A 13,854-nucleotide genomic window follows, 5' to 3' on the forward strand; every position below is an offset into this window, starting at 1 on the left:
AAAACTACTCAACACAGTCTGGAAATAATAACTGCAGAGACTTGTTTGCTGTTCATGTTTGAGTCAACTGCTAAAGGGCAAATGTGTTTTTGCTTCCACTGCTACCAGCTGCACAGCTTCTATGTCTAGGTAGACATGTAAACACCCAGAGAAAATATAAGGCAAAACCTATAGTCTTGTGTTGCATATCTCAGACATTAATAGGTGGCAAATGGAAGCTGTAATAGCAGGTGAAATCATAAATAATTCAGTTAAATATTTCAGGAATCAGTCTTAAATGCCTTCACAGAGGAGGATTAAGATAACTGGATGCACAGTGCAGCTAATACAGGGGAAGACTTGTGCAGAAGATTTCTTTCTGACACCTGTTTTATGACATACTATTGCTTTAAAACAATGTGCTGTCTTAGCTGCAAAATGCAGCTTCAGAGGGGAATTTTTTCATTTAAGAGAGAAAAACAATTCTGAATTGTGGTACAAACATGCAGGAGTCTCTTGCTAAGATAGGAAAATATCACCAGGAGGCAATTAAAATACTGATGGGGTTGTTAAAGGCAATAGGACTAGCAGGCTTCCCTTTGGTTCAGTGTTCCATTGAATGCCCTGGATTTGTACTTAGGGAGGCACAGCCAGGGTAGGGTTAATTTCTAAAGAAAGTGAGCACTCAAAGTTTGCCCCACCTTAATTTTTTCTTTCAAGTCTTGCCTGCTAAAGGAAGGAGAATAGTTCTCTAGTCAATGTGCGTTACCAGCAATAAATAGCTGGTGGATATAGGATCAGAGCAGCTGCAAATATCCAAGTGTTGGATGCTGAAAACTATTCCTAGTATTTCAGTGTTTTTGTATACATGCTCCTGTTGCCATGAGGAGTCATTTAATGTAGTGGACTGAGGTGTTCTAAGCCTATGTAGACCTAACAAAGATAAAGCTACATCAGACTTTAATAGAACAAGCATCTGGTATTGGGTTGCTCAGCTTGTCTGTACACTTCTCTAAAGAGTTAGGAGATGAGATAATCTTGCTCTTTAATAATATTAGAGTTGCTAATGCTTGGTAAGCTTTGTGCTAGACTGCAGAAGTTATGAAATACTTAAAATGAAGTTTACAAAACTGTATGCAAACATGCATGATTGAATTCTTACCCTTGGCTTGGCAAGGCTTGGATTGTACAGGCAGAGCTATAAACAGAAGTTAACTCAGAGCTCCTAACAGAAAGACTCGAGTGATACCACAGGGACAGGGGACTGATTCACATTTCAGATATAAACCACAGTGTGACTGCCCCAGGTCACTCCCATCCCAGGAAAGGGTTTCTGCAGACTGAAGTACCTTTTCAGAGGGTGCTTTCTTGTACGAACTACATCCAAATCTCATTCAAGAGAAGAGAGAAGAGGTTAATGAGCATTATGGGAGATGGCATTTGTGCTGTGGTTTGTATCCTTGTAATCTCAGTCCCGCTGTGTGGGAAGCAAACACTGCTCTCAACAAAGCTGCCACATGTGACTGCCACACTCAACTGCTGAACACAGCTTCTGCTCTGCTCACGTCCCTGTTCCCTGTGGGTTTGGGAACTGACGTTTCAATCTTTCAGAGGACATCAGTGGACTGAAGCTTGGCACAGTGTAGGAGCAGCGGGGGTGTCACAGTTCTGTGAGGTCTCAGTAGTGTTGGCATCTCCACCTGCTGAGCTCTGCTGGTCCCTGGAGGAGCTGGGGGCCTTCCCGTGCCCTTTGTATGAAGTGGGGGATTTTGCCCAAAGGGGAAGGCTCGATGTGAAGGTGGCAGAGCTGTTCCCCTCTGCAGTCAGAACCACCAGCTGTTTGTCTGGCACGGCTGGAGCATACACAGCATTTTGCTCTGACAGGTGATCTCCACACTGACTAAGATGTTCTGCCAGGACCAGAGGCTGCTGATCATCCCCTTCTTCAGAAATAACAAAGACTGGTTTGTTTTTATCTGTTTCTACCATAAGATCCTTTGTTTTTGAACTGTTGACCAAGTTGATTTTCAGTGGGTTGGAGCTCTCTAAAAGATTTTTGGGGCTCTGGCTGTTAACTGGAGATGCTGCCCCTAGATGTCTTGAGGGATCCAAGGACCTCACATGTTTGCTGTCAGGGGAACTGGCTAAAATTCCAAAATAAGGGTTCCCAAATCTGGATTTCTTCAAATTGCAGGAAGTTAACTTCCGCTGCCTCTGTGCAGACAGAGTGAGGGGATATGAGGCATTACTGGCAGATGAATCAGAGTAAACAGTCTCTGATGCTCCCTCTATCTCAGTGGCTGAGATTACCTTTCTGGTTGGCACACCTTGGGATCTTGCAGCTGTAGAAAAACCCTGCACAAAATAGTACAAAATTAGTAGACATGCCATGAAAAGCAGATCCCAAGAGAACTAAAAATTCCTGGTTATTTTAGAGGTAAGATGCATTCTTTAGCAAAAACTTATTACTTTAAAAAGGAAGAAGCATCCTTCATTAGCTTTGTAAAAAGCTCTTGGTTTGATGACTGGAGTCAGTGAGACCCAGATATCCCTGCCACACCTACAGATTCCTTGCAGTGCAATAATAACACATCAATTATAATAAATTCAAGGCATAACCAGGGGGAGAAGAGCACATGTCTGAACACTCAATGAGATAATCTTGTCTGAAGGCATTTTTTAATGTTCTTCTGGATTGGGGATAATTTCTTAACCAGGTGCCAACTGCAGGAAAATACAGCTGCTTAATATTTTAGGAAAGCCTGGCTAAATTACAATATAATTAGGCCAGCGAGTTTCCCATACAGCAAGGAAGATGGACTGAGATGCGTTTGCACCGCAGGACAGAGAGGTGAGGCACTGGCCAAGGGGAAAACGTGTGCCATCAGTGAACACTGGGAAATACTGAAGCGGAGACCCCAACATCCTCCCCTCCCTGCAAGACTCACAGTGCTGTCAACCAGCTTTGTGAAGGGGCTGTTGGTGCTCCAGCTACACCATTTTTTCTGTAGCTGTGGTATCGGGGCCAGGAAGTCGTGGAAGGTGCGGGCGCTCCAGGTGCGCTGCCTGGGACAGGGATTCTCCAGCTGCACGTTCCCCTTCTCGGCAGCCTCTGCCCCTGCAGCCGTGGGCTGCGAGCTCAGCCAGTCGGACACAGAGGCCGGGCTGGTGACACTCCTTTTCAGGTTTTTGTCCTGAAAAGAGTAAATGAAGATCATTCGCTGGCATCTCTCATCAAAACATTTTTGAAACACTCTGAAAACAGGCTGTTAGTGCATGGGACTGATTGATTCAGTCCTCGCTCTTCTTCCAGTGTGCTGTCTGAAGCTTGCTGGCTTCCCTGGAGGAAAGTTTTACCTTGCTCCCCCAGTTTCGGGTTTAAAGCTGAAATGGGAAATTGAAGTTACATAAGATATAGTCCTACAGCCCTCACTCGATATATGAAATATCTACGGCTTAATTTACTGGAAGTATTTGACACATCAGAGTCGTAAACTTCACTGTGTAAAACAGAATTCTTCCACTCTGCTTGGCTCTTGGAAGGCTCCAGATGTGTCTGTCTGGGGAAATAAAACTTAGGGGGATGGAGCCTGCTGAAATAAATCCAGAAGCAAGCAAGAAGAGAATCGGAAATTTCAAAAATGCACAGTTCGGGGGGAAAGACTGAAGTAAGTGGTGCTCTTTATCCTATGTAAGGGAAGAATTAAAAAATAAAAAGAATGAAAAAGAAAGAGAAAGGAAATAATCTATTCTCAGTGTCTGTGCTGAAGAGAACAAGAAACACAAGAATTGGATTGGAGCCAAGGAGATTTGCATTTCACATAAAAAAGTGTTCTTCAGGTGGACAACATGCTTTAGGAGTAGAACAAGACATCCAGGTGTAAAATTGGCATCACCAGAAGGTGAGACTACATCAAACAGCTGTCACCAGCCCTGTGTATGAGCAGAGTTGATCAGACATGAGAATGAACTTTAAACATCTCTTCTATACTTTATAAGTTCGATGTTGCATTTGAAATCACAATTTTTGTTCTTAATATTAATATGAGCTTAGAACCAGAAAAGTTAGAGAATCCCTGACATTCCTATGAATCTCTTTTCATTCTTACTAATACTTCACCTGTTATTTAAACCTCCTGTTACACAACTCTACATATTTTTAAATTTCAGCTGTGCAAATGTGGTTGTCATAAGAAGAATGCAAAATCCACATTCCCAAAGTTTACATAGTCCTTAAAGAGTGTCTGAAATAAATCCCACAGTGTCCTGGATTTTAAAATCCTGAGAAACCAGAAACATGTAATTTGTTATTTCTGAGAAACTGAATCTCCCAAGTTTCTGCAAATCAAAGAAACTATTTAGTAAATGTGTCATATTGAAAGTGGATGGGGAGAGAGGCAAGAAATTAGCACTAGATCAGAAAAAGAAACTCAGTAGGAAGCCAGGAGAGGCATCAGGCTCTGGATAAGTTTGTTTCAGTATTAAGCTCCTAGTCCAAGATTATATTAAAGGGACAATCTTTATTTATAAATTTTTAAGCTGGCTGTCTTCTCCTCAGTGGCCCCTTCAGACAGTCTTAGGATTTATTATTCCAATATTATTATAAATATCTCCAAACTGATGTAAATATTAGTCACTGGTTTTGAGATAGATACACTGAAAGTAACTGGGAAAATGAACAATGTATTTCCTAGGCTTTTGAAAATGGCAAGAAATTTTTGTTTGTTTTGGCAAGAAATGTTTGTTAAACTTCCATGATCATACTCTTCACTCAAACGTTTGCATCTGAAACTTGCAGTGTCTGATCAGAAGTCAGACACAGAAGTCAGAGATCACAGTCATAAGTTAGCCAAAGGGTGAATGATGCCTTAAACTAAAGGGGATTTAGAAAGCCATGACTCTTCTGGAGGACACCTGGAATCTCCCTAAAAGCCATCCCACTCTCTGTTTCCTCATGCCAGTCACAGAGGGGGTTTTTTGCTCTCCTAGCTCTTCCCTCACAACACAGGACTGGTGTCTTCAAATAGGTTTTAAAAACTGCAGAGCAAAAGCCAGTTAATCTCTGGCTCAGGCCCAGCAGAGCTGAGGCTCACACTTAGTGGGCAGCACAGGACCAAGCACACAGACACAATTTCTCAGGGAAAAGATCAAGATAATTTTTTTAATGAAAGCTCCTTACAACTTGACAAATTCTAGTCAAGCATTTTGCACGAGGTGAGTCTGCTGGCATTATTTAGTGTGCTGTGAAGGCTCGGGATTTCACACGTGTTTTCACATGGGGATAACTGCTCAGCTCCTGCCAAGGAACGGGCTGTGCTCCAGCAGAAATCTCATCCACTGCCTAGAGCTGGGCCACAAAGCCATGCTCCATCTCCTCTGTGAGGCCTGCAGGCTGGCTGGCCAGCAGCATTTCACACCCTAAAAATACACAGCTAAAAATTCAGCTGTAAACACGTCTAACATCCAGGAACCCTCAGTATCAAGTGGCCTGGTGAGAACCCGTTTGAGTGCAGGTTTGTAATTAGTTTGCTGTGCTCCATTTCCACACCCCTGGAGAGGATGAACTTCAGCTGTGGGGAAAGACCCAGGGCTTTTTAAAATGCCCTGCCATGCTTGCAGGCTTGGTTTCCTGTTCCTTGAGGAATCTGGTTGGGAATATTGCCTCACTTGTGTGCTGCATGAGCATTACTGAGGACATGCTTCCTGACTTATTATTGTGTTTAATTCTTTGGGTTACTTTCACTGTTTTAATGCTCTTTTATTTTTTTTAAGCATAAATGCTCTCTGAAGATTGATTGTAGAAGCAATGTAAGAATAGAAATGGGGGGTTTATGTGTATTTGTTCCTTCAGGCTGAAGTGGGGAAAAGGGGCAGGAAATGTTGTTCCCTCCTGCCTAGAAGCTGGATGTGTGTGGGGCTGCCACCAGATGAAGCTCTCTGCTCTGGAAAGGATCAGGGAGTGCAGGTGTTTGTTCAAGGGTGCCCAGCCTGGCTGCAGCTCCCAGTGCCCTGCTCCACAGAAGGCAATGTTCAGGCAAGGGAAGGCTCCAGAGCTGTTTTCCTTTCTTTCCCTCTTTCTGTTCATCACAGTGGCCAGCTGCAGGAAAAGCTCAGCACGTGTCTTACACCAGTGTAAGGAAAATCCTGACCAGCCTGGCCTCCTGGCTAATTTCCTAATCAAGTGCAAGGATACAGAATGCTTTTGTTTTGTAAACTGTAACAGAAGTATTACACAGCCTGTCCTGGGCATGTGAGTTCCTTGTGCTGGTTGTTTATCCTCTTGTGGGAAAAAGAGAGAGGGCACTGGAGAAGAGAGTATTGACCTGGGAAAGGCTTGAGCAGACACTTGTAATGACTGTGCTCTGTCTGCACTCACTCAAGGCTGAAGAGGTGACAGCCAGACCTGAGGTTTCTGAGCCATCATCTGTTCCTAAACAAATAAAGGACCAGGAATCTGGGGGGAAAAGCTAAAATAAGAGAGAACCTGCTGAATCGATTCAAGTTTCTCTCTCTGAATTTGTGAGGGCCTCAGTGCTTTAATTTTAAGTACTTGATTTTTTTGGAGCCTACACTGTTAATTTTCACATCAGCTTGGCGAGACACCTTCTGCCAAGCTGAGGAGCTGAGTAACTCCCTAATCACCTGGAGTGATGGGCAGTAGGTCTGACTCCCAGGTCTTTCAGTTGCTACAGGTGATAATTTTAATGGAACATCAGCTTTGCCAGTTAACACTTCTGTAGGTTGATCCTACTGCCTGCTGGCAAATATTCCATTATTTGCTAGCAGAGGTGAGGTAGGGCTCTGCATTTGCTCTTCCCAAAGCTGGAAAGATACTGGCTCAGGGGATCACAGTCCACATCATTTGATGGCAGCTCAGCTTGAGGGGTAGGAACTGCCTGGTTCAGTCCCTGCCTCTTTAGAAAGTGGGCATTAGGCATAAATGCACAGGTATGACGAGTGCTGTCCAAGAGGGACATCCTGCAGCTTGCTAGAGATGCTGGGGAATGTACCTGTATCCTGTAGGTGGTAAAGCTCAGCCCACTGGTCCCAGGTCCAGCAGAAATGATAAACACTTCATCACTCCCAGTCTCAGTGGTCACTGCAGAGATGGAGGAGGGCACATCTGGGTCAGTGTCCTGAGGAGACCGTTCTGTGCTGCCTCTGCAGGAAGTGACTGAGAAAGGAAGAAAATCAATAAAGACTGCTTGCAAGAGTCCAAAACATCTGTTTCCAACTCCTCCATGACAAACCTTCCAACCTTCCTCCCTCCCTCCCTCCCTCCCCAGACAATGCAGAACAGGCTTTGGCTGGCTGTTGCACCAGCCGGAACAAAATTCAAGTCAACAGTTTGCTCTTCTGAAACTGCAAGCTTTTAAAAACAAAACAAAAGAGGAGAGGAGAAACACCCTGGGTCTGCTTTCTAATAAAAACACACATGAACTGAAATTCCTTGTGTTAAACACATGAGTTTGTGCAGCAGATCAGAAACTTGCAGACTTGCTCAACTAATTTTTTTTTTTTTTAACTCATATCTGCTAATATTGGGAGCTGTAGTTTTTGGTTAAACCCCAGTGAAGCTGCTCCTATAGGCATCCTGTTGCTCCAGGGACTGCCATGGAGGGGTGTGTGTGTCTGCATGTGTCCCCAGGGTCTGTCATGAGGTACAGGAAAGGAGAACTCTGGCCACAATCTCCTCAAGGAGGAGATGGGAAGCTGTCGTGGCTGGGAGTACAGAAGAGTTTTTATGGAGATACCCTTGTGAGAGCTGAGTGTGTAGTGGCTGATGGTTCACTGATAGTGTGATGCTGTGTCACAACACAGCATAAAGTCTCTCCCTGTTGGCCTCCACTAACCAAAAGGGCCACTGAGACAGTTCATGTGTCGTGACTCCAAATTCCAGCGAGTGGCATTCTCTGCATCTTGGCTGGGATGCTTTTCCTGGAAGCACGCTGTGAGGGAATGTCACCCAAAGCACCTCCATCCATACAGACCCACAGAAACTGAGAGCTCTGGGAGCTGCAGTTGACCAAAGACAATTTGAGCATTGTAAAACCCATCTTTTCTGGACAAAGTCTGGCCCGGGGCAGGTGAAACTCTTCCCCAGTTTATGGATCTGTGTGTGTTGTTTGTAGCAGCCTGAACCCAACATTTGCTCTGCTAACCCAGTGTCTGCAATGCCATGTGCTGTGACAGCTTGTGTTGGCAGCGCGCTGGAGCTGTGCTTGTGTGAGCTCCTTGCCAGGGGAATTACCCTACCAGGGAGGGGGGAGCAGCAAGGGACAGTCCCCACAACAAAGGCTTTCTGCTGTGGAGTAGCTCTCCAGCTGTGCAGGGTGAGACAGTGGCAGGGCTGCAGGGAAGGAAGGGTCTGATGAACCGGGCCGGGGCTCCGGGGTGCCCTGACCCGCTCCGGCCGCTGCCCCGCACTCACCCGCCTGCTCCCGGCTCACAGAGTGGTTGTTGTTTTCATTCTCCCGGCTTGGCACCACCAGCTGGAGCTCATTGATATCGACAGTGGAGTTCTGGATCCTGTTCTACAACTCAGAACATGCCCCAGTAAACATCGTCAGATAAACAGTGCAACAGCCAATATGAAAGAGAGAAACAGAAATTGCTGAAGCCATTAGCACTAACCTCCTGGTCACTGCATGCGTTGGATGAGCTCCTTTTGGGGCACGTTCTCTGCCTGAAAAGGAGAGACAGCAACAACAACAACAAGCCCTCGAGTGAGTTAAAGATCCACAGCAGGAAAGTTCTCGGCTCTGCTCATCCTGCGAGGGGAACCCAGCAGGTTATGAGCATCCAAAATACTTGCCAAGACTCAAGGCAGCAAGGCCTGTGAACAAGGGGAGAAAATTATATGCTCATGTGGTGGAAAGTCAGCTGAAGAAGAGAAGAACCTGTCATCTTCTTCCCATGCTCACTGCAAAAGCAGGAACAGAGCTCAGACCGCTGCCAAATCCCACCAGGCTCCCCCCTGACAGCTGCTCTTCCACATCAGTAACTGAATAGCAGGACTGGGATCCTTCAGTCTGGGCAGTGACATCCTTCTTATCCTGCTAGACAGAATATTTCATCTGCATAGCTAATTCTGCATACTGGGTTATATTTAGCAAGCAGAGAGCATCAGATGCTGTTCATTTGTATGACTGTTTCACTAAAAGGCAGCACTGTGGCAGATGATGATGGGATGAACGTGCCCCTTGGCTGAAGGGAGACACATGCATGTTCTTAGCCAGTTTTTTCACTTTTTTATTAAAACTGAGGTTATGAAACAACTAGTGTTACAAATTTTTGGATGAACAAGATTTAAAGATATCACAAAGAAAGGCTGGCACTGGTGAATGTGGTAATGACTGAAACAAGTGTAGTCTGTGCCCAATGGTTCTCCAGGGGACAGTGCAGACACAGGAGAGCATTAGGCACTGACTGATGGGATGCAACCCAGGTTATTGCAAAGGCAAATTCTCACCCCCAGGTGATGGATGGGCAGCAGGCAGTGACTGGCAGGGCAGCTTGGGTGGGAGAGATGGCAACACTGAAGGCTTGATGGAGTCACTGAACACTCAAGGGTTGGGAGGCTATGCAGATGTAAAGTGCAGTTGCAATTCATGAGTTGCAACCATACAGCAAAAGTTTGACTGCATGGGACAGGACTAAAATTAAATAAGGTGGACGTATCTGTTGTTCTTGGGGCTTGGGAAAGAAAATAAAAAATCCCCCATTACTCGAGCCAGGCTTCATGGCCAAAAGTAATTAGAATTATTGGCCAACTAACAACTGAAGCTTTCATTCCCTCCCCAAGTAGCAAACAAAAGCTGCAGTGTGGCAGAGACTTGGAGTTTCCCCAGAGAGCTTTGCCCTGCTCAATGCAATGAGCCTGAGCAGATACTGCTGATGACTTGGTGCACTGGAGTGGCAGTGGGTGCCAAGCACATCCCAGGCCATTTCTACTCCTGGCAAGGCAGAGCCTGCTACTTTTAGCTGAGCAAGAGCAGCAGATAGAAATGGAAAAAAAAAAAATCATCAGCTAAACCTGGTACCAGAAGAATAAATAAAGTATGAAGAGAAAAGAAAGTGGAAGGCAAGTTTACAAGGCCAAGAGCTTCCATGTTCCCCTTGGCATCCTCTGCAGTGCCCAGTCCAGCCAGGACAGTGTCCCTGTGCCTCAGGGAGCTGGTCCCAGTTCTGAGTGTGCTGCACTGGTAAAACACCATCATTTCCCCCCTCATCCCACCCTGTGCCACCCTGACATTTTCTGCAGTGAGGACAGACTGTGGCTAATACACATTTAACACCTGATTTCAAGCCCCTGTTTAGGACAAGAAGCATAAAATAGAGCTTGATGGGCTCAATCTAAAAGAAGTTTAATGCTTAGTGCTTAGAGGCCTCAGCAGTCTTATTCTGAGCTGCATTAAAAACCCACAGCTGTGAGGTAGGCAAGCTCCAAGCAGTGTCAGAGGTTTTGGGGCCAGAGACCAATACCCTCAAAGCAGTTACCACAGTCAAGAGGGAGAAAAGACTCTCCCAGTGCAACACAGGTGAGGTAACTCAACACAGGTCATGGCATCACTTCCACCTGGTCTCACTTAAAAGCTATATAAGTCTCACACAAAATAAAGTGGAGTAATCAAGGCTTCCCAGGAGCAGTATGCAGGGAATTCAGGAGGCTGGGATAGCAAAGACCCTGTCAAGAGGCTAAAGGAGCAGGGGTGGTCTCTATTTACATTCAGTCAATAGATGGCTGAGTTATAGATACCTTCTTAAAAAAAAAGAATTGTAGAGCAATGGAGAGGCATAAATACCAGTGTTAGAAGAAGCAAGCCTAATCCTGTGCCATAGGACCCCTGGTGGGATGTATTCCCAGCAACCAGAACACACAAACATTGGTGTGTGGGGCTAAAATCCTGTGGACTTTTTTTTTTTCTGTTGGTCAGGAAGAGCAGAACATTATTTTGTAAACATCTGACAAGCAAAAAGCCAAACTGTGACTGTGAGCAGCATGGCCTGACTTTCTAAACAGGCTTTGCAGAGGAAATCTCAGCCAGTGGAGCCTCAGATTGCCGGTGTACTTTTTGGGTTGAATAATACTCTGCTTCATGGATCGTTACAGTGAAATTAAATAGGGGTATTGGAGCAAGAACAGCCTACTCAACATGTGTATCAGCCCAGACTGCTGCCATAGCAAAGGGAGCCTGTTTCTGTCTCTTTTGAAGATTGGCAAGGGTAGAAAAATAAAGTATTTGGTATCTGGAAGACATTTTCCACCAGACTTTTTCCCTTAGAGCTAAAAACTGTGGTCTAAATTAGTGTTCTGCGAGCTCTTTAAAAACAAAAAGGTTAGTTAGATGTAGCACATGCAAGTTTAACTCTTACAGCTACAAAAAGCTCAGACCCTGAAAGCAGGAATTTCTATATAAACAGCAACAGAGAGGAGATTTAACTTCCCCACTGTGCCCATGTTCTCTGGTGCCCAGTGTGACTGGCCTGCATTTCGTGTTTATTCAGCCAGAGTTAAATGCAGCCCCCATAAGGACAAGGAAAACCAAGCCCCAGTGGTGAGGGGTGTCTGGGCAATCCCGAGATCTCTGGGGTTGGAGGATGCACACTGGATGAGGCAGGGGATGCAGGAAGGGAGAAACCAGAGCAGCTGCATGATGAACACTCCTGCCAATACCCTGCCACCAGAGTGAGCCCTGCAAGGGTTTGTTTCAGTTTACCTGATGTTTTCATTGAAGTCAAAACATTTGAAAAATGGTGTTTATTTTGCCAAAAACCTGGGGAGCATAGGCTCTGTTTTGTATTTGTTGGAAGGGAGAGAAATAAATCACTGTTTCTGCAAAAATGTTTTCACTAGGGAGTTAGAAAAATGCAAACATATGCTGGGGGGCGGAGAAGTGTTCCTTGGATAGATACAGAGAAAATAAATATATAAAAGAAAAGTAATCGACTAGAGAGGCATGCTTGTGTAACTGTTTGGTTTTAGCCATTTAACTAGTTAGCATCAGGACCTGGAAATCCACAACCCAGCCTGACCATCTGCTCGTTTGACTGGATCGTTTTGGACTGCATTTGGGAACAATGAGAGGTACTGCAGCATGGCTCTGGGCTCTTCCCCAGCATCAAAGGGATGTGCAGATGACTTCTTAACACACTGAATGCATTGGATTTAAAATTTCTGCACAGTCTCTTGGATAAAATATGCTACAGATGGGAAAATATTTTTAAATCTTAATTTGATGTGGTAATACTTTGGTTATTATTTACTTTTCTGCAGAGTGCTAGTGATGGTTAGTTAGAGCCAAACTGTGGGATTTCTGTGAAAAGATGCAGTGACTGTCAGCTCAACCCGCTCAAGAGACTCAGGGAAGGATGATCTTTCTGTGCTGATTTTGTCCAAAAGCTGAGGTTCAAAGGCACCACTGCCATTAAAACAAAAGATGCCCAGGAAAGTCCTGACTGTTCAGGTATTTCTGCAGGAAACAGAAAATAAATCTGAGATACAGGAGCTGGAGAAGTAGGGAAGAAAACTGAGGATCCTGGGGCAGGAACAGTGAGTGGCATTGACCTCCTCTGTACCCACTTTACCACATGCGGAGGACAGCAGGAGTTAGCAGAGCAAAGGAAATGTAACTCTTTTCTGGAAATGTAACTCTTTTCTGGAAATGTAACTCTTTTCTGGTCTTTTCCCTATGGATAATATCACATGCGTCCAAGGCTCTGGTGTGCATCACCTTACCTGCAAGCTACACAGAGGGCAGAGAGCAAAACAAGAGCAAAGACAACGATCCCTGTTAGAATTGCCAGCATCATCATGTTTTCCTTCCTGTCCTGCCTGACAGCATCCACAGCGTTGGGGTCAGTGATGTTCCTGTACTCGAAGAGCATCGCAAAGCCTCGGCCCCGGTCCGTGGTGGTGATCAGCTCCATGATAACCTCAACCATTTCCACAGATGAACCAAAGACCATGGTCTTGTTTACAGGGGAATTTGGGCCACAGAAGCGAGAGGAAAATGTGATGAGATCAGAAACATACAACACATCATGGGGACAGACATCCACTGCTGACTGAGGGCTGGAGGAGACTTCCATGGGCAATGCTGTTGAGGGAAGGGTCCAGCTCTCTACTGTGGCTTCATCTCTCACACCAGCAGCTAGGTGGGCAAGCAACATCTTCCCTTCCAAATCCTCTCCTGTTCCCAGGCCACTGGTATTTTGCCTTTGCACTGGGGCACTGCCAGCCACAGGGAATGGCAGCTCCTCTGGCTGAGCCTTGGTAATCCCTTTGGGTTCCTTCATCTGCTTCCACTGGTTTTCTTCAGATGCTTGTTTGGCTTCATCTTTTTTTGAGATGGCTCCTGGAAGTTCATCCAGGTGACCAGCAAGGTCCTTTGACTGGTCTCTGGTGCTGCTCAGGTTCTGAGCCACCTTCAATGTTGAGGTCTGGAGAGAGGGTTTTGTGGTGTGGGCAGCAAAGTCCAGGTTTTCCTCAAGAGAAGGCATGTCCTTATTTTCTGTTGTAGCAGGGGCTGAAAAGCCATCCCAGGGGGTTGGTGTTTCACTAGAGCTCTCAAAAATGTCAAAGTCAAATATTTCCAAGATGAGATGGGTTCTCATGGGGATGAAAAACTGCCAGACACAGTGTGTCCCTGGGGAGTAGTTGTTTGGAAAACCTGGTGACAAAATCAGGCCTCTTTCCATTGATTCCACCACTGCACCACAGGAGTAATACACCTGGGAAATAAAACAGAGAATCTTACATCTTGCCATAGATTACACCCAGGCTGCAGCCTGCCAGACCAATGGAAGTTCTGATTCTTTCCTTTCCCTTCAGAAACTGGTTTAAGATACCCCCAAGACAGGGAAATTCATTAA

General features: G+C 45.4%; 1 protein-coding gene across 3 annotated transcripts in view; it reads right to left on the reverse strand.

Moving 5' to 3' along the window:
• Positions 1-1,358: 1,358 nt before the first annotated feature.
• LOC106864827 (uncharacterized) overlaps positions 1,359-13,854 on the reverse strand; it is a 30,122-nt gene continuing 17,626 nt past the window's right edge. For 2 of the 3 annotated variants that reach the window (XM_088176296.1, XM_088176295.1), the window contains exons 2-7: positions 12,719-13,713; positions 8,614-8,665; positions 8,411-8,513; positions 6,990-7,153; positions 2,928-3,173; positions 1,448-2,334 (exon numbers count right to left, since the gene is read on the reverse strand). In XM_088176296.1, coding sequence (XP_088032422.1) covers positions 1,597-2,334; positions 2,928-3,173; positions 6,990-7,153; positions 8,411-8,513; positions 8,614-8,665; positions 12,719-13,680 — 2,265 coding nt within the window. In that variant the 5' untranslated portion in view covers positions 13,681-13,713 and the 3' untranslated portion in view covers positions 1,448-1,596. Of the gene's footprint in view, positions 2,335-2,927; positions 3,174-6,989; positions 7,154-8,410; positions 8,514-8,613; positions 8,666-12,718; positions 13,714-13,854 lie in introns of all 3 variants that reach the window. The other variant, XM_088176293.1, reaches the window with a different exon arrangement.

Source organism: Sturnus vulgaris, chromosome 19, assembly GCF_052056855.1.
Source record: "Sturnus vulgaris isolate bStuVul1 chromosome 19, bStuVul1.hap1, whole genome shotgun sequence".
NCBI lineage: Eukaryota > Metazoa > Chordata > Aves > Passeriformes > Sturnidae > Sturnus > Sturnus vulgaris.